This window comes from Equus quagga, chromosome 1, assembly GCF_021613505.1.
Source record: "Equus quagga isolate Etosha38 chromosome 1, UCLA_HA_Equagga_1.0, whole genome shotgun sequence".
Classification (NCBI taxonomy): Eukaryota; Metazoa; Chordata; class Mammalia; order Perissodactyla; family Equidae; genus Equus; species Equus quagga.
The window spans coordinates 144,201,845-144,222,787 of NC_060267.1; the positions used below are offsets into that span (position 1 = coordinate 144,201,845).

A 20,943-nucleotide genomic window follows, 5' to 3' on the forward strand; every position below is an offset into this window, starting at 1 on the left:
TGTGCTATGTTCCATGTGGTCACAATGATGAGTCAACTCACAAAATCTGGAAGAAAGAAATTACAAAGATGAAAAAAAAGAGCCAGCATGTGCTTAAAAAACATTTCTCATTACGGAAATTACAAACATAAATAAAAGAGGAAGAACAGTATAATGAACCCCGTGCACCCACCTCACAGCTTCAACATCAATCAACTCCTGCTTCATCCGCACTCTCTCTCATTCTCTCCCCACAAAGCTAGCTGCAGACATGTTACCATTCCATTCCATAATCAGGACATTAGTATGTCATTAAAATACAAGAATTCTTTAAAGGAGCATAACCCAGTCCTATTATTATATCTATAAAAATTAAAAATAATTCCTTAATATAATAAAAAAAATCTAGTTAAGGTTCACATTTCCTCCAGATTCATATTTTTTCTCTCCCTTTCTCTCCCCCACCTCTCTCTTTCTATCTAGCTTGAAAGAAATTCCATCCATTGCAATTGGTTGGTATGTCTCTTAAGTCTCTTTCAATCTATAGGTTCTGCCCTCCCTTTCTATTTTTTTTTCCTTGTAATTAAAAAATTGTTTTCCTTGCCATTTTATTTGTCCTGCAGAGTTTCCCACAGCCTAGAATTTGGTGATTGTATCCCTGTGGCTCATTAACATGTTATTTGTTCCCGATTTTTCCTATATATTGAACGCACACATAACTGAATGCAGAGAATTAATCAGATTCAGGTTGGAACTTTTTCAGAGAGAACAATGTGTTGGGATTAATGTGCATGTCCAATAGGAGGCACATGTGTCCGGCTGTTTCTCTTTGTACCCTTAGCAGGCATCAATGATGATTGCTCAGATCCATTAGCCCATTAGGGTTTATGAAATGGTGATATTTTATTTCCATCATTCTTGCTTCACTTATTACCTAAAATGCTTTTGTAAGAGGAAAACTTCCCCACCATTAACCATTTGGTTCCCCTACAGTACAATTTGTACAGGGAAGGCAGGAAAAGTGTGTGACTCTTTCCCTTTATTTATCAGCTTAAAAAATACAGATTTCAATTGCAATATCCTTCCAATTTAACCATGAGTAATGGTATTTCATGTCCAAAATTTCAAAGCTAGGGTGCCTACTGCAAGTCTTTTCAGAGGACAGACCTAGGGAAAACTTTATTTCAAGAGAAAACATATCGCTAATTCTTACTGGTACTTCTAATTCAAAATTACAGGTTTTACTTAACTTGTTGGATCTTACATCTTTATCTTTTTTGCTATGCTAAAAATCCTGTTTTCAAGCAACTTCAACTTAATAACTTGCGCTTTATTTCACAATCCACACATAACAGTCTCAGTATAATAATACCAGCACTACCCACCAACTGTATGATTATTGAAAACAGTTTAAGATCTTTTCAAAGTTCTTTTTGTCCTTAGGCTATATCCCATTAGGCATGTGCAGTGTCCATAAATAAAGTTTTTCTGAAATAGACACATCCTAATCTGCCTGAATATTGTCTATGGGTACTTTCACACCACAGTGGCAGAGTTGAATAGTTACAACAGGGGCCATATGGCCAACAAGTAAAGAATATTTATCACCTAGCTCTTTACAGAAAAAGTTTGCTGTCCCCTAACTTAGATGATTTATAGGCATCTCCAACTTAATCCCTGTCATGCCCCCAATCAACTCCACTCCCAGTGTTCCCCACTCTCAGGAAATGGTCCCATCATGCACACAGTTACTCAGGTCAGCACTGACGCTCAGGCACCATCAGCTCACAATGAATCTATCATAAAATCTTGTTGGCTCTACTTTCAAAATAGCTCTCAAATCTGAGCACTTCTCACCCCCTTTCCCAGAACCATTCTAGATCAGAGTTTTTCAACCTCAGCACTACTGACATTTTGGGCTGGAGAATTCTTTGCTGTGGGGACTTGTCCTGTGCAGTGTACAAGGTTTAGCAGCATGCCTGGCCTCTACCACTAGATGCCAGCAGCATCACCAATCAAAAATGTCCCCCCACACTGCCAAATGTTCCCAGAGGGGGCAAAATCGCCCCATGCTGAGAAGCAGTGGTGTAGGCCAGACCACTGCCACTTCATCTCCTACCTGGACTGCTCTCAGAGCCCTGGTCCCCGGGCTTCTAATCTTAGCCTCTGACCACGCGTTCTACATCAACCGCGTTATCCGTTAAAATTATAAGTCACATCATGTTAGTTCCCTGATCTGAATCTCCTCATGGCTTTCAAAAGACTCTGAAGAAAATTCATTCAAGTGAAAGTCAGATCCCTTCCTGCATCCCAAGGCCTCGGTCAGCCGGCTGGGCTACAGCTTTGTCTCATTTCTCACCTTTCCTCCCCTTCCTCATTCAGCTCCAGGCACACTGGCCACTTTGCTTTTCCTCAAAAATGCAGAGCAGCTTCCACCTTTGGCCTCTTCCCCTGCCATTCCCACTGCTTAGCACATTGTCCCCAGGACATTTGCCTGGTTACCCTCTCGTCTCATTTTGTCTCTGCTCAACTCTCACCTTCTTCGCCCTTCCCTGATGATCCTGTCCCAAATAGCATGATCCTGTCTCTGTCCACCTCCCTCACTTGATTTCTCTTCACAACATGTCTCCCTGACAGATTATATATCCACTTATTTACTATCTCCTTCATTAGACTCTAAGTTCTATAATAGCAGAGACTTCGTATATTTTGTTTATTTTAGAATTTCCAGTGTCAAGAACAGTTCCTGGCAAACAGCAGGCACCCAATCTGAATTTATTAAATACATGAATGAATCAATCAATCAATGAGATTTTCAAACCAGAATGCAATTCTACAGTAAGGGGATCATGCAGTCCAATCTGGAGCAAACAAAATACATTCTGCTAGAGCTGGTCTCTGGGTAGGGGCTGGTTAGGAGCAAGATAGAAGGTTGAAACTTGGGGTATCTGAGCATGTCACCTGAGGGTCTGTTTGCATAAGGTCCCTTAAGCCTCACAGATGGAAGAGGAGATTGGACTTACAGGTTCATGGACACTGAGATTCACCCTCTCCCCTCTCCCCCCCAAAAAGAGTTAAAAGTGCCAATCTGGGGAGAATGGGTTGGACAGATAGCACAAAACTCACTCAAGGTGGGACAGAAGCAAAAGACATGTGCCTCAGCTTGGGCTCGGGCCAAGAATTGGCAAAGGATGCTTTTCAACATTGTAGTGGTCTGATCCCTGAAGCAACTCTTTAAGGTATTTCAGTGGAGGAGATGGTTAAGTTTAGGCTTCAGTGGAGTTTGAAAACTTTTTACCCACTGGCTTAAAGAGAAAACATGAATGTACCTCGTAGGGGAAGGCAGCAGCAGGCATGAGCCCTGCACAGTGCAAAAGAGATGAGCGGCATGCAGGGAACCAGTCCCTCCTGGAGATGGCTTTACAACCAGCAGCCAGAGCTACAGACACCAGCACAGGACCAGCAGCAACAGCAGCACCCAGTGAACTCATGGAAAAGAGCAGCAACGGAGGACTAATACTCCCCAGGGACCCCCCGACAAAGAAATTTCTGAGAGCCTGGGCATCCAGGAAACACTGCTTGGTGAGAAAGCATTCACTACCTCCTCAGAATGACCTAGGCAAAAGAGTCCTGGGGAAATTTGCAACTGAGAAACCAGAAACCCAAATTATCCTTGGAGAAGCCACATGGCCCCAAGGGGATGACACTTGCCAAACTTCAACTCTGTAATTTGAGCTTTAGTTTGTGGTCATTTGGTCATTCAGAGTTTATATGGATCCTCAAGGCTACTGTGATCAAAGAGGGGAACATCCATTTATGGATGTGGTGTGGGTTCCATGACCCTGCCCCTCCCCTACACAACAGCTGGGGTGGGCCAAGGGGCCCTTCCCCTGAGAGAATGCCTATCTTCCCCATCAAAGTCCCACCTCTCCCTATAGTCAGAGGGCCATCAGGACTGAGTTGGCTGAATTGCTTTCTTGGGTCTAAAGACAGATCTTGTAACTATGGAACAGAGTAGCCATTTGGCAAGAATAACCACCAGGGGCCCGGCCCAGTGGCGCAGCAGTTAAGCGCCACTTTGGTGGCCCGGGGTTCGCAGGGTTGGATCCCAGGTGCAGACATGGCACCACTTGGCAAACGCCATGCTGTGGTACACATCCCACATATAAAGTAAAGGAAGATGGGCATGGATGTTAGCTCAGAGTCAGTCTTCCTCAGCAAAAAGAGGAGGATTGGGGCTAATCATCCTCAAGAAAAAAAAAGAATACCCACCAGAAACTCTAGAATGTGGTGCCCCATGAATAACAATGGCTAATACTTATTGAGCACTTACTGTATGCCAGGTATTTGCTACCTGCTTTACATATATTACATCACTTAATTTTCAAATCATTCCTATGGGGTAGGTATTATTATGATGATTCTTATCTTAAAAAAGATGAGGGGGTCAAGATTCAGAAAGGTTTGATAACTTTCCAGAGCTCACACAGGAGGGATGAGGTGGTCTTACTCACTACTCTACACTATACTCTCTTTTCTTGAAGAGGATGGTCTCTTTTTTCTACAGGAGCATCCTTCTGCCCTCTTTCATGCTTGGAGGTGGGGAAATGGCTCAGAAGTTAGGAGAACAGAGATGGGATCTCTGGCCGAGGCCAGAACAAGGCTATGCTGCCTGTGTCTTGTTGACAACAATGCAAGCAGCACTCAGACAACATCCAAGTCCCCCGTTGTGGTGAGTCCAGAGCAGTGCCATGCAGATACTACTTCAAATAAAGACTTACTGTCCCAGCTGTCAGCTCCTTCAGGGTTTACCTCAGCTGCAGAGAGCTGCTTTGCTCAATGTCTTGCTCTTCCCAGGATGGCAACATCCGACGACTGATGGTGGCAGGGTATCACAGCCCAAGAATTTCAGGCCATTGCAACCCGATGTAGGGTAACTCTGATTGGCTGAAGCGTTGTCAGGCCTATGTTGCAGTGTGACTTCTCCTTCTGTCCAGTCCTGCTTCTTCTCCCTTCCTTCCACAGGCATGGATCTCTACCTTATATCCCAAATTCTCAGCATCTGCTTCTAGATAACCTAACTGTGAAATCTAGGCACCAGGGTAGGTAAGCTGCTGGCTGCCCTCCATGGAAGGGCAGATGGTCAAAACTCAACCCTGGTTATTCAAAGAAGGCTCTTGGTCTTCCTTTGGGAAAGGCTAATTCTGCTTCCCAACTTTTTCAATGCCATGACCCCCAGGAAATTATTATATTTGGATGGCACATGGAGGGACATTTAGGAGGTTGCCTGGGGCTGGAAGGACTGGTCCAGAGTCTCTAATCTCTGGTCTTGTGGGCTGAGGGTGTATTCTGTAACCCATACAGGACACACTGGTTGGGAAGCTCAGGCCAACTCAAAGATCATAATACTCTAAAGAGGGTGGCTTTTAAAAAGGCACATGCACATGGGTGCTCACACACACACACACACACACACACACACACACACTAACTGGGCTTCATTATATGGACTAAAGACTTCACTGTAAAGGGAAAAATTACAAAACTTTTGATAGAAGAATATCTTTATGACCTTGAGATAGGGAAGGATTTCTTAAATAAAACATAAAAAAGAGCCGACCACAAAGGAGAAGATTGATAGTTGTACCTACATAAAAATTAAGAACTTCTAGTCATCAAAAGACACCATGAAGAGACTAAAAAGACAACCAAAAACTGTGAGAGGATATTAGCAACAATACAATAATATTGTTCATATTCAGAATATACATATGAAGAATTCCAATGAATCAATAAGAAAAAGTCAAGCAATTCAGTAGGAAAATGAGCAAAAGACACGAGCTGACATTTCACAGAAAACAGAAACGGTCATAAACATATGAAAAGATATTAGTAACCTTATTAGTAACCATGGAAATACAAATGCCCATCAACAGGGAGAAATGAACAAGCTACTGCTGCTCATATCAACATAGACGAATCTTAAAAACCCAGTGTTAACGAACAAAACAAATCACAGAAGAATAAATGTTTAATTCCATTTTCAAAAACAGGAAAAACTAAATGCATAAGGACAAAACTATAAAGAAGAACAAGGAAACAGTCAACATAAAATTCAGGCTATGTTGTGGAGGAGAAAGGGAGTTTGCTGGAGGATCATTAAAGAAGCTGATAAGGTTCTATTTCAGGGTTGGCAGCTCACAGGCCAAATCCAGTTCACCACATTTTATATACAGCCTGAGAGCTAAGGTAGTTTTTACCTTTTTAAAAGGTGGGGAAAAATTATATGAATAATTTTTATTTTGAAGAAGATTAGCCTTGAGCTCACATCCACCGCCAATCCTCCTCTTTTTTCTGAGGAAGACTGGCCCTGAGCTAACATCCATGCCCATCTTCCTGCACTTTATATCTGGGACACCTGCCACAGCATGGCTTGACAAGTGGTGCGTAGGTCTGTACCCAGGATCTGAACCGGTGAACCCCCGGCTGCTGAAGCAGAATGTTTGAACTTAACCACTGCGCCACCAGGCCAACCCATATATGAATAATATTTTGTGACATTTGAGACTCAAATGAAATTCAAAATTTCCGGGTCTGTAAACAAAGCTTTACTGGAATAGAACCATGCCTGTTTGTTTACATATTGTCCATGTTCATCCCTCTCTCCACCACATCCCCTCCCCCAATGACATACACAGTCAATTGGAATGCAATTCCCTATGGGAATACAATTTTCCACAAGTCTCTCATGTTTCTACATATCTTATGAGCAGAGGCACTGACTGCCTTTGTTCTAGATTATTTTAACAAGGATGTCTGCATAATGAACAGGCTCAGAAGACAGTGATAGTGTTTCCCCCCCGAGCAAAAGGCAAGTATGCTCAGTGCCCATAATACAAGTTTCACATTCCCTAATCTCAGGGTTCCTCTTCTGTTACACAATCCGCTGTATGCGCAGGTACTATCTAGCCCTCTTTACATCATCCTGTGCAAAGTGGGGCTCAGTGAACTAGTGCAAGAAAATGCTGATAGTCTGGCTACCGCTATTACTATGAGTAATAAACAGTCCTTCATTTCCAACCCAGGAATCTTTTGTCTTCCATCAGCATCCATGCAAGTGTGGCATGGTAAAAATCTCATACCATTCACAGTTCTTGACACGCCTTCTCCTCCATGTTTTACAGATGAGAAAACTGAGGCCCAGAGAAGGGAAGTGACCAGACCAAGGTCACTGCACCGATGAGTAACAGCCCAAGCACAAGATCTCCTATTTTCCTGGCACCCAGTTAGTGCTCATTCCCTGCCCCCAGGTAGCTTCTCAGGACCCCTCCAGCCTCTGGAGGACATTAGGACTCTCCCTTGCTTCCCTTTGGGCCTCCCAGACTCGCTCTGGGCCTTACCTTTCACCTTACATTCGAAGGTTTGATTGACCACTCCAGTATTATTCTCCTTCTCTGCTGGCCACTGATACACATAGAGTGTGGTTCTGGAAGACCCAGCATCGAACACGATTCCATACTGAACAAAAAGAGAAAGGGAGAGTTAGAAATGGGCCGAGCCCTTCTGAAGACTTCTTTTCCCAGTGGGCCACTAAGAACCCCAAATACTCTCAAGAGCTTAATCCACACTGCCTCATTTAGGTAGGGGCTGACCAAGAAGAAAAAACTGTTTTCTCCAAACCAACTTTACCTCTTTGGATTGTGGGGGAAGATGACAGGATGAGGTGGGCCAGGTGTTTTAGGGCATGGTTCTCAGGCTTGGCCACACTTTGGAATCACTTGGGGAGCTTTTAAAACTCCTAATTAAACTCCATTAAATCAGAACCTCTGGGAGCGGGCCCAGGCAGCAACAGTTTTTAAAGCTCCCTTGGTGATTCCGATATGCAGCCAAGGTTGAAAATCAGTACTCCGAGGATCTTGTGTGCAAAGACAGGTCCCCTGATCCCTCCTCATCCAGACCACTGAGGTGGGGGACAGAAGCCACCTGGGTCTCAGGAGGGAAATGAACGGTCGGTCCCCTGGTGCCCTCTATTCTCCAAACTTCCAGGCCTAGCAGTCTGGAAATAAACAACCAAAAGGACACTAGAGGTAAGAAGTTCTCACAAGGGAGAGACACATCAGTATCTGCATCAGCCTTCAGAATGAAAGTATTCACAATTAAGGAGGAAAAAACAAAAGACAAACTAATGTCGAAACATTGTCCCATTTTGCTAACGTGTGTACGAACAAAAGGATAGGAGGGTATTGCCAGAGCAGTGCCAGGGCTAGCCGTGCACCAGAGAGTAGGCTGGGATTCCTGGGCCATCTCACCCAGCTTGAGGCAGGCACCAAGGAGCTTCACCTGAAGGTGTGGGCCAGCCCAGGCCTGAACCAAGCCTGATCAGAAAAGAGCATGTGACAGTGGCCTATGGGGATTGGAATGAGTAATGCTGACCTAGGTCAGTATCTGGTTGAGCCTGGAGCCAGCCCAGGGCATCAGAAGCTCTGGGTGACAGCTCTTCCCCAATTCCACCGCTGTTGGGTTACCCTAGCTTATCCCAGGGAGGAAGATGGAGTTGGGTTGTGGTGGCAAGTCCACTCAGATGGATTCTCCCTTTTATGACCCTGGGTGAGAGGTCTAAGATCTCTGGGTTTCCTGATCTTGAGACAACTTACTTGCAGATGTCCATAGGAGACCATATGCCTGATGTTTAGTGGGTGCTCAATAAATACAGGCTATATAGAAAAATCAGTAAAGTAAAATAAACAAATAAAATTACAAACCAAGAAAAAGAGAATAAAAGTAAATAACACTCCTCAATCCAACTATTCTTTTCACACCTTGTTATCTATCTTTTCCAATGGTCATCTGTGCAAATAGCTACATATATAAATGTGTTTAGACACATTTTTAAATCAACACAGGACTGTACTGTACACAGTCTTTTCCAATGCTCTTTTCTTACTTAAAAAGTATAGGATGAACAACCCTCTCTGCCAGTAAAAATACTGATGTCATCATTTTTAACACATTCATCACATCCATTGTGAGATGCATAATTTATTGAACCAGTTCCCCAATTCCAGACATTTAGGAGGGTTCCGACTTTCTACTATCACAAATACTTGTTTCATTTGAAATGGGACCAAATAAAAAAATGTTGCTCCAGCTTCTCAATCACAGCTTCTTCATTATATTGCAGTAGAACATCCTGTATACATTGGTATTTGAACTTGGACAGCCTCTTAATCTCAGCCATTCAGTCTGATGAGTGTTTACTGGGATCCTGACATGACACCCCCCATGGCGAACAAGGGAGGCATTGTTCATTATCTGTTCCAGGCAGAGGCTCCCGGTGAGATTAAAGCACAGGTCAAAACTGAAGGAAACCAGGCCCTCAAGAGGTCTGAGCCTGCATATCAGTCGGCTTTCTTTCCTCCCTCCTACTGCTGACCTGATCACCACCCCTTCAGTGCCCCTCCATGCCTGGTGCTGACGAGAGAGAGAATAAGAGGACAACTACTCCAGAGGGTACCTGCCTTTCCCCAAATCTTTATTCCAGCCTTTCACAGAGAACGTGTTTTCCCTGTGTATGAAGCTCGGGGCTGCTGAGCCAAGATCAGAAAAAAGGAAGAACGTCTCTCCTCCTCTGTAACTCAGCTGGGATCCAGTTTGCACCCGGGTAGGGGGCAGCTACAGACTTCGCTCTGGGAGCCTGGAGAAATGGCTGCACCTTAGGCACTGCCGAGGTGCTGACAGGGGCCAACCTTGAGGCCCAACACTACTTCTGGCTAACACTGACCCACTCCCGTCATCGTTCACCGACATTTTCAACAGTGAAAAAATTGGTCTTTAACCTGTTTTCAGAGTTCATTTGCCTAGATCCGTGGAACTCAATGTGGTTCCTGGGAAGGAGGGGAGAGGAAGGAATGAACTTCATTCAGTTCAGCTAGGTGGGTGATGCTTGGATGAAAAGGGATAAGTAACCCTCTGCCTAATGCAGTGTCAGAAAAAACACAGCTAGAATGTGGAAGTGAAGACACTCTCTGGGTTAACCAAAAGGAAACAGCCTTCCATATGAACCCTGTGGTCCAAAACTTAAGGACTGTGTGAACTTTTAACAAAAGCAAAAGCAAAGGTCAGAAGATCAGCGTTCTTAGATTTGTTTATTATTATTATCACTATTACCATTACTATAATAACAATAGCAGGAGTAATAAACATTTGTTGAGTACTTATAATATGCCAGGCCCTGCACAGAATGCTTCAGTGTTGCATTTCTAAGGCAGTTATTATCATTACCCCACGTGACAGATGAAGAAACTGAGGCTCACCAAGGTAAATAATTGCCCAAGGTCACAGACTTGGGATCAAGCCTTGGTCTAACTGACTTTCACACGTGTACGCATAGCCCCCATGCTTTCACTGAGCTCCAAGGAAACCAAGTCTAATGGGCTGACCGCTTAGTAACAAGGTGACTGGTATGTCACACTTTCTTTGTTCAGACAAAAAGTCCCTCGAAGGCAAACTCTTTGTTAAGTGGAGTGCAAATCTGGCTGGAAAAGAGGTGGACCAATTGGAATAGGGAGCCAGGGCTTTCTGAAAAGGAAGAAACCAATTGTCCACCTCTTGCTCTCCAAGTGGTAAACCAGGGTGAGCCACCAGGCATGGATCCAGGCCGACAACTGAGAATGGATGAGGGTTAGAAGGGAACGGTTTTAATAGAGGCTGGCACAGTGGCTGTGCTTTGCAGACTAATGGCTGAGCATGGGAGTGTGACCCAAGACGGGGATCTAATGTGACTTGAGCAGGTCATGGCAGAAAAGCTGCATCCCTCAAACCATGAGACCATGCAGGCCTCTTTTCAACAGTGACACTGTGTAGCTGCAAGAGGTAATAGTAATGGGGTCTTGACAATATTGGTCTGAGAAGCTCCAGGCTTCTGGACAACTGTGATTAGGGGTGAGGAGGGGGAAGCCTCAAGAGGAAGATATTGGACTTAATAATAATAAAGCGGGTGGGGGCCTGAGTGAAAAATAAAAGCGACGTTACCATGTTTCATCTTCAAGCTGGTAGAGCAGGTCAGACCAGTAACAATGAAAAAGAGAATGGGGACATTTCGAGCCTTAACTAAGTTTTAATAGTTCTGCTCTTAAACTCAGATAAACCAGGTTAGGGAAGCCACGGTTGGATTTAATAGCCAGATATCATGACCTTGCATGAGGGTCTTGAGGAACATTCCAGGGCCCTCCAGATAGGCCACTGTGGAGCTGGCCCCTCATAACCAACTGTCAGCTGCACATAAAAGCAAAACAAGGTTCAGAGTATGAAAACATAAACCTAACAGTAAAGAAGCCCTTAGATCCATTCAGCTTCACCTCCACAATGGCCCTTTCTGTCCCTAGCACGTACTGCAGAACAAAGGGAAAGAGCGACCTCAGCACCTGAGCAAAGCCGCTCGTGGAATGCTCTCTTCCAAGCTGTCATTCTGCTCCTGGTCCAACTGGCCCAGAACATCTGTCTGTTCTCACATTGAATCCACTCAATTAAGCAGAGTGGGCTTTCTGAGCCAATATTCCAATGTTATACAACTTCCCGTGCCCTACAACTGTGACTGGGGCCTGATAACAAGAATCTGAAGAGATTAAAAATCCTCTCTTTGAACTGTCTGCTAATTGGTGAGGGTGAGTCTTCTACTCCTTCCAAACCCTTGCTCAAAGCCAAGGTTTGTGGTTCTCTTTTCTTCCTTCTATACCAGTTCTGCTACTTCCGATCTGGTTAACTATGGGAAGCTATTTGCCCTTTCTGTTCCTGTTTTCTCATATGCAAAATGGGGTAATAATAACCGTATCAGCATGGAACAGTCACTGAGGGTTCCCTGCTCACAATCCCTGTGACCTTGCCACTGTGATGTGCAACCATGCACTTGCCACCTGCCTGAAGTCTTTCTCTAGTGGCCTGAGCCTACCTGAGCACACAGTATGCCAAAAATACGAGAGTTAGCATAGCCCTCAGTGAGTAACAGAAGTTGGTGTGTATTTATGCCCTTGAGTGAGATAACTGTGAGGCAGATGTCCTATATATCCCTTGGTAGAGGACAAGTCTGAGGTGAGCTCTACACTGGCTCCCAGAGATGCCCAGCAGGACGGAGAACCAGTTGTCCACAGTGATAAGCTGCCGGGTAACAGGCCCTCCACTGGCTGCCTTCCCTCCTGTCTCACTTCCCTATCCCGTACCCGTGCTTCTTGCGGACATTCCTGGGGGCCTACTTACACTCACATCTTTCACTAGGGGAACCCATCTGACACAGCAGCATTAAATATGTGTGGTTCCTCCTCCAACAGTGCCCTTCATACTGCTCCGGAATCTACGTTTCTCCACTCAGTTTGCTCTTCCTGTCTTCTAAGTCCTCCATGTCCCTCAGTGTGAACAGAGGACTTACCTCTCACCTCCCAGAATAAGTGGAAGCCAGTAGCTGGCACTCCCTTAATCAGTCCATCCCTAACTTTCATAGGGCCTGAGGAAAAATTATACAAATAAAGGCTTTTGCTTTGCTCTCCCCGCCGCCCCGTCTTCTTCCCATCCTGGCAAATCCATGAAGTGCCTTGTGCACTTGCATGTTGACTGTAGAAAGTGGAAGCTCAGACCCCACATCCGTGCTCCGTCTATACTCCCTGCAAGCAGCTGCCCCCTTGCCACCCCTCAGACCAGTGGTGAGGTTGGCCCTCAGGAGGAGGCTCAAACAGACTCTGGATTCTGGGGTCCCAGGCACCACAGCATGTTCTAGAAGGGAAAGCATGGCTCTGAGTGGGTACATTTCCTTGTCCCATGGAGAGAGATAAACCTACAGTGCAGCTAGAGTTGGTTTCTCTGAAATATGGGGTCTAAGAGTGGTTTCTGAGGTCTAAGAGTGGTATTAGCCTTCCCCTCAATTGGGAGGTACTTCTCTCCCCCAATTCAGCAACCTTCCTGCATTTACATCCATCCTCCCCACCTTCCCTCTCTACAAAGGAGGAAGTGCTCTCCTATCAGAGGTCAATACCTCCTCCTGGGTTCCCCATTCAGAACTTAGGATCAAGGAGAGCTGGGCGCTAAGTGAAGAGAGCCCTGGCCTTGGGAACAGGAGGGACCAAGTTTCAGTTCTGGTCCTGCCAACCACTGGCTAAACATATGCTTCCTCACTTGCAAAATGGTGGTGACAGTGCTTGCTCTGTCCACTTTCCATGGCTGACACAAGGTTTAAATGAGATAATTCAGGGGAAAAAGCTCACTAAACTGAGTAGTAATTTACAAAGTGTAAGGAGATGGTATTACTCCTAGTTTCAATCCTGACTTTATATAGTTCATAGAAGAAGGCAGTGCCTGGAACTTGGGAAAACAGCTTCCCTAGGCCTTAGCTAGTATCTTTGGACAACCAGATAATTTGTTTTCCTCTCACCACTGGATAGATGCATAAGGGTTTTTTTTTTCTTTTTCTTTTTTATTCATGGGAGGCTGAGATTCTTAAGTAAAATGTCCTATAAAAGAACCAAATGCCATTATCTAAAGGAGATTTTACTTTAATGCTTTAGAAAAGTGGCCTCAGAATGGTAGATCAAACCCACCCTCAGAGCCAACGCAATATTAGTTTCTTTTTTGTCTTCTAAAAACTTCTATTTCAGATATAGCTTTTAACAGTTGCTAACAGCCAGAAGATGGAGAAAGGACTCGTGAGGCCAAGGGTAAACGCCAAATTAGATTCAAATAAAACAGATGGATTACTTGGCCTCAGTGGCCCCCCAGCTAAGAAAGGTGTTTATTTTTAAAGAGTCATAAGAAGATAAAAACAAAAGATGTGCAACAGAGACTATAAATAGCCTCAAAGCCTAAAATATGTACTATTTGGCCCTTTACAGAAGAAGTTTGCTGACCTCTAACCAAAATGATTGACGGTCTCACCGACTTTCTTCACCTTTCATCTGACAGTCCCTCATGGGATCACCTCCTATCATCCTTACAGCCAAGACTGGGGTGATATATGAGTCTCAGCCTACCAGAGACCATCTGACAGGCCATTTGGGGATGGACTTATCAAGGGCTGAGAGAGGCCTCTGGAACTGAGCAGGAGGTCCCGAGTAATTTTTCAGGGGGTAGAGTCAGAGGGATCGTGGCACACTTCTAGATCTAAGAGATGTGGCACAAAAATGGCTCAAGGAGACTTTTCAAGTCCTTTATTTTTTGTTCACCAGACTAGGCCAAAAGAGGGGCCTGGGTTTCCTAGTCTCCACTCACAATCAGGGTTATATGGTCTGGGGGAATGAACAAGCTGGTGAATCTTTCGTAGCCACCTGTAATTCTTGGCTACAAAGCCCAGCTTTGGTTCTAAGAGTCAGGAGTCAAAGCAAGACCACGCAGTCCTTGGAGAAGGTGTCACCATTATCAATCTGTAGCCTCAAACATCACAAACCACGTGTTTCCAGATGTTTTCCCCTGGGTCTTACACTACCTTCCCTTGGCTCCAGCTGGAGGTGAGGGAAAGGATTTTCTTCTCTTCTAATGCATGGCTTTAGAATTATTGATGTCACAGAACATTGCTTCCCTTCAATGCCAAACTCTTTACACTCACCTTCAGACCTGGAGGGAGGACCTCTTTCTGGTGAATCTGGATGACCGTGATAGTCACAAGCACCACAACGCTCAAAAGCAAGAACACCAAGGCAACGATGGCTGGGGTTCGAGAGAGAGCCTTGAGGCCTAAAAATGGGAAGACTCAGAAGACACATAAAGAACAAGGTACTGGCCTTCTTCGTAGAATCCAAGAACCGTGTGTATAAGTCACTTCCTCTAACTTTAGTGAGACCCACACTTTTAAGGAGGAGCAGCAACTGGACTCCAATACCCACTTACCTTCCCACCAAGGAGTAGACTAAAACAGTGCTTGCAGGGAGGGTATGGTTGGTTTAGTTTTCTGGTATTTCCCAGTGTGTTATGCATATTACTGGTCATCCCTGAGATAATTTACAATAACATTTGTTTTAACATAGATTAAAAAAATAGAAGTTTTCTATTAAAGCAGGTGATATAATTTATTTCATTTAAAAATAATCTCAGATAAATAAAAAGAAATTAATACTGTATTTCAGATATAATCAATGATTATAAAGGTGACTTTTGTTAAGCAAATGGTAACGTCTGAATTTCTAAAATATTTGAGTTCCCAATAAGAACTCAACCTCAGTCATTTTTCCTTTGTCTATAGTGAAGGCATTGGGTCTCAGCTACATCTTCACAAATGAAGAGCAACTAGACCTTATCCATGTGTTCTCTCCCAAAGGAGCCACGTAATATCTGGTATTTGTATTTTAATCAAAAGACATAAATTATATCCAATCACTTAAAAGCAAAAAAAAAAAAAATGAAGCATACAAATAATCTTCAACTATATAGGCTCTGAATAATTATATTATTATATATGTATTGCATAATTATATATAGTGTTATAATAGACCAGTCTATTCATTAAATTTAAACTAATATTGCTTAACTGGATGATTATGAGCAGATATTTACTTGGGTCTTTTTCTTTTTTTTTGAGGAAGATTAGCCATGAGCTAATATCCACTGCCAATCCTCCTCTTTTGCTGTGGAATTTTGGCCCTGAGCTAACATCCGTGCCCATCTTCCTTCACTTTATATGTGGGACGCCTGCCACAGCATGGCTTGGTAAGCTGTGCGTAGGTCCGCGCCCAGGATCCGAACTGGTGAACCCCAGGCCTCCAAAGCAGAGTGTTTGAACTTAACTGCTGCACCACTGGGCCGGTCCCTACTTGGATCTTAACAAACCAGTGTGGGCTAATAAAAATTTCGTAAATAGGGGCTGGCCCGGTGGCCGAGTGGTTAAGTTCGCGCGCTCCGCTGCAGGCGGCCCAGTGTTTCGTTGGTTCGAATCCTGGGCACGGACATGGCACTGCTCATCAAGCCATGCTGAGGCAGCGTCCCACATGCCACAACTAGAAGGACCCACAACGAAGAATGTACAACAATGTACTGGGGGGCTTTGGGGAGAAAAAGGAAAAAAGTAAAATCTTTAAAAAAAATTTCGTAAATAAAGTAGCGAATACATTAAACAAAGAAACTACTACTGCGATACACTGAAATGATTCCATTTATGTGAAGTTCTAAAACAGGCAGGTGACAGAAATCAGAACAGTGATTGCCCCGGGGGTTTGGGACAGTCATTCACTGGGAAGGAACACATGGGTGCTTTCTGGGGGAACGGAAATGCTCTTTATCTTAATAGGATTGTGGGGCATATGGGTGTGAGTTTTTGTCAAAATTCACCAAACCTTTCAAAGCTTTTTGGGAAAAATCTGAAAATCAAGGTAAACTAGCTCCTTAAGCACAATTTCCCTTAAAAAAACAAAAACGATCCTGATAAATTGTCCCTATCCTAAATACATCCTTTTGGAAAGCAAGAATACCCAACTTAGGGGCATAACTGAAGATCTACCTATTTCAGTGTATATAAGTTATACCTAATTTTTTTAAAAGATAAAAAGACATTCAATTACAATGTTGACTAAATAATAGTCTTGGTAGAAATATTATGGCATAAATATAAATGGTGACACCTAAACGGCTGAATAGGATAAATATTGGCATAACAGAAAGATCAGTGGATTTGGAGAATCCCAATATTTCTCTCACCAATTGGGCATTTAAATGTAAATTAATTAAAATTAAATATAAAAATTCAGTTTCTCAATTTCACTAGCCACATTTCAAATGTTCAATAACCACATGTGGCTAACGGCTACCATTTGGACAGTGTAGTTACAGAACAATTCCATCATCACAGAAAGTTCTATTGAACAGCAATGGGCTAGACCCTGTCCTATTCCAGGACATTTATTTTTAGATCAACATAACCTATGCTTTACTCCTTCATTATTTCTAGGAGACATTTTCCCAGAAGAAAAAAAAGATGTGTATACCAACATACAGAATTAGATTCAGCCTCAATATCCAGTCATATCATAACACTTATTACCTGGGGAGTCCAGTCATGCAGTGGGTCTCAATGGCTCAGAACAGCTACATCTTTCTGCCCCATCTGATTCCCCTGCAGGACAGATGCTGCTACAGACACTTCCTGACATCAAAGGTCGGTCACTTAACACCTTGAGTCTCCCATCTTGTGACTGGGAGTGTAAATTAGCGCAGCACCAAGGGAGGGCAATTTGTCAATATTTATCAAAATTGCAAATGTGCACACCATCTGACTTGCAATCCCACTTCTGGGAATTTATCCCACAGAACTAGCCCCTCATGTGTAAAATGACTTATACAGAAGGTTACTCATTGCAGAATTGTTTGTGATAGCAACTGCAGGGAGGCCAACACTGTGGAGTTGACCTTGAGAGCCTCTGAAGGGATCCTAGATCATTTTCCTGTGATTCCGGATAACATTACATGAACCAGCCAGGAATCAGTTTATCCACAGAGGCAAATTTTTGCATCAACTTTTAAAGAATGCACATATTGATTTCAGTTATAGAGATTCAAGAAATTTGTTCCCCCCGAACGAGACACGGTAAAAGTTTAATCTGCCAAGTTAAACTTGTCCTCTGGAAGGAAGGTAACAAGTTAGCCTGTATGTGTGTGTTACAGTATATGTGTTAAAATTTCAAAGTGTTTGGGGAAAACCTGGCAATCAAAGTAAACCAACCCCTTAGGTACAATTTCCTTTTACGAAAAAGAAGATTCTTTAAATTGCCCCTACTATCCTAAAATAATATCCTTTTGGAAGACAAGAATACCCAATTTAGGGGCATGACCAAAAAACATGTGTCCACGGGGTGGGAGGGGGTGACATACAAGCGGTCTCCTGACCACAGCCCCGTGGCTGGCCTCCTGCATCCTCTGTGCTGCAGCAGTTTTCAGGTACAAAGCTATGATTACCTTAAGCAAACACTTGCCCCAGTCGAAAAGCCTATCACAAAGCAAAATGGACCAGACGAGGTTTCTTTCATTTAGGGAATGCAGCCTAGAGCTGCACTGTCATTAGGGCTGGACAAACACTGTAATTACGAGGTGTCTACCTGAGAGTGGAGAGGCCAGACGCTTCTGGGCCTACACACGGGCAAATGCACAAAGTGCTCCAGAGGCGGGCAGGCGGGGCAAGCCTGAAAGTGTGTGTGTGTGTGTGTGTGTGTGTGTGTGTGAGAATTCTACACATGTGCCTGCAGTATCAGTGGTAAAACGCTGACCTATGGTGGGGGTGGGCAATGCTGGGGGTGCTGTGCCAGCACCAACACTTGGATGGAAACAGAGGAAAGATCCGAGTACTTTACAATTCATCACAAAATCAACAATATTCTAAAGCAAACCTTACACACAGTTGGGTAAGGGAAACCACAAGGGCCAAATTAATGGATTATGCAAACCGGAAAAACCTTTCAAATGAACCTGCATGTTAGTCCTTGTTCTCTGTGGCTTTGATGAAAAGCATTACTTTTATCTGAGGAATGCTGGCGGTGAGGGCCTGATGAGCAACTGAGTCTCAAACCAAAGAGGTGAGACAGTCATTTGCAGGGGACACGGATGAACAACTGTGGACCGAGGCTGGGATTCTCAGGGCGTTTGACAAAATCACACTTGCTGACTGCTGAGAGATACTAACCTGCTTGCTCACAAGGTTGGCGAGTCAGCACAGTGAACATCCTTCCTCCTGGCTGCAGGTGAGAGAAGACAGAACACAGTGTGTCCACGGCCCCTGACAAAAGAAGCTCAAAAAACTTGCACAATGTTAAAGCACAAACCCACTTTACTTTTTCCACCCCAAAACCTCATAGGGGACAGATGAACCTAGAACTTCGGAGATAGACCCAAAGTTGGGATTAAATTCTAGTGTCACCTCCCCAGATGCAAGGAAAGGAAGATGAACGGGTTAGTTGAAATTTTAAACTGAAAAAAAAACCTCAGAAAATAAGTCAATCTTTTCCTGCAGATTTTTCCGCTGAACACACCACCCCCTGCAGAACAAATCTTCCACTATTATTAACATTCGCAGGGCTGAGGCAGGGCTGTTCTTCAAAGCGCACCAGCAAGGGAGGTTTCTGCGCGTGTTCCCCATCCGCGAGCCTGGAGTCGCCCTTTCAAGACCCAGGAGGGGTACCTTGACCTGCTGGCTGACCAACTCCAAGGGGATGGCGAGTCCCCCGGAATCCAGCGCCCCAGGACCTGGGCAGCCCCACTCTGGACTGCGCCCCGACACAGTCAAGGCATCTATGCGCCTAGCGCATCTCCGGACCCACAGAGGCGCCCGGTAAAAAAGTGTCCTCCTCTCAGGGCTTGGCAGGGACCACCTCCCCGCAGCCCGAGAATTTGGGGCTCGCGTCCTTCAGTCCCTCCCTCCCGCTCTCTGCGGAATCCGATTCCGTTTCCTTCCCTCCCCGCCCTCAGACTCACGAAGCTTCCCGCTCCTTCCTCGGCGGCTCGGGCGCGGGGTCCCCTGTCCTCACCTGCGCACGGACGACCCGTGGAAGGCGACCGGCGGGGCCGCAGTGGCAGCCGGCGGCCAGCGCGCAGGAGGCTTCGGGCAGAGGAGGCGGAGCGGGGCGGGGCGGGGGCGGTGCAGCGCGACCGGGGACCGCCCCCTGGGCTGGCTCGAGGCCGAGCACCTCTTCACCTTCCCTCTTCTAGTTCGCTCCACCATGGCCTGAACCCAAAGTGCGAGGGGCAGGGGCGAGGCCTCGGCCCTCCCCCACAATCCGGCCGGGCCTACCTGGAGAAGAGGGGTAGGCGTTCACTGCCTGCCTGCCTCTTCCTCCCATGTCAAGGCCAAGAACATTTTGCTCTCTCTTTTAGTTCCCTCCAGCAACACCCCAAGCCTAAATGGAGAGGAAGTTGGGGGAAGGGCGGGACGGAAACGGAGCACTCCGTGGGTGGACACAGATCGGCCAGGTGCCCCATCTTTCTGTAGAGAAGAGGCCAGTAAATGCCTGTAATGTTGGGGGTGACGTGAGTAGGCAAACTGATCCCTGGGCCACCTGGGCCAGGAGAGACATTCCCTCTCAGATATTGTAGCAGACTGCTGTGGACATGCCCAGGGACATTCTCACTGCTCACTAAGCAGTGTTCTCCCATACCCCATTTTATATGGGTGTCTTTAGGCCAAAACTCAGGACAAGCACTGTCTGGAAGACGCCGAACAGGAAAGAGAACAAAAATATAGCGTTTCAAATGCCCCCAGAGTCTGTTTTTAATGCAGCAGCAGGCAGCCTCCTGGCCCCTCTGAGTGACCCCAAGGACTCTTGGAATGATCCCAGCAAGAGACCTAAGCAGGCCTCTGTTGGACCATCCATCCTTGTGGCTTCGGAATATTTGGAAGGAAGAGCTGAGTCCAAGCCTGTGTCCTGGGCCTGCCTGCCCTCTCCTGGAGAGAGAGCTAGGCCCGGTGTACCACTAGTTTCCTGTCCTTTGCAGGTGGGGCCAAACCAGAGATTTGAGATAAGAGGACCTGCAGAGAATGCCCCTGCTTTGAGACCTCTGAGCCCAGAGAGGAGGGCTCCAAGCTGTGTGTGTGTGTGTGTGTGTGTGTGTGTGTGTGTGTAAGCACAAGAACACCAGTCACTCGCCCTGAGTTGGATGGAAATGAGCTCTTGCTGGGAGATTTGTACACAGTCTGCATTGGGGGGTGTCAGATATTCCGTGAATGCTTGCTGAATTACAGGATTTATTTGTTTTGAAAGCTGTGGGCCAATGAAAGGTAAGGCATACGACTGAGAGCTGAGGGACCCTCTGCACCCAGGGGGGCCTAAACCCTCAAAGAGCTGCTGGTGCGGCACCTAGAGCTGAAGTCAGTAACATTGGCTCTAAGGAATGAACGGCTGACCTTAACATCCCCAGTGATTTCCCAGGAGCTGAGAAATGTTTTTGGGCCTCCAGGGCCTTGAAATGGAGTTGGTGCTAGTGTCTAAAAATAACAGAGATCAGTTCGTATCA

General features: G+C 45.2%; 1 protein-coding gene across 3 annotated transcripts in view; it reads right to left on the reverse strand.

Annotated features, from left to right (window-relative positions):
* ENTPD3 (ectonucleoside triphosphate diphosphohydrolase 3) overlaps window positions 1-19,525 on the reverse strand; it is a 35,101-nt gene extending 15,576 nt beyond the window's left edge. The window contains exons 1-4 of one of the 3 annotated variants that reach the window (XM_046678565.1): window positions 19,461-19,525; window positions 18,620-18,671; window positions 14,564-14,691; window positions 7,380-7,497 (exon numbers count right to left, since the gene is read on the reverse strand). In XM_046678565.1, the coding sequence (XP_046534521.1) occupies window positions 7,380-7,497; window positions 14,564-14,691; window positions 18,620-18,659 (286 nt within the window). In that variant the 5' untranslated portion in view covers window positions 18,660-18,671; window positions 19,461-19,525. Of the gene's footprint in view, window positions 1-7,379; window positions 7,498-14,563; window positions 14,692-18,619; window positions 18,713-19,407 lie in introns of all 3 variants that reach the window. The other 2 variants (XM_046678545.1, XM_046678555.1) reach the window with 2 other exon arrangements.
* Between the last annotated feature and the right edge of the window lie 1,418 nt (window positions 19,526-20,943).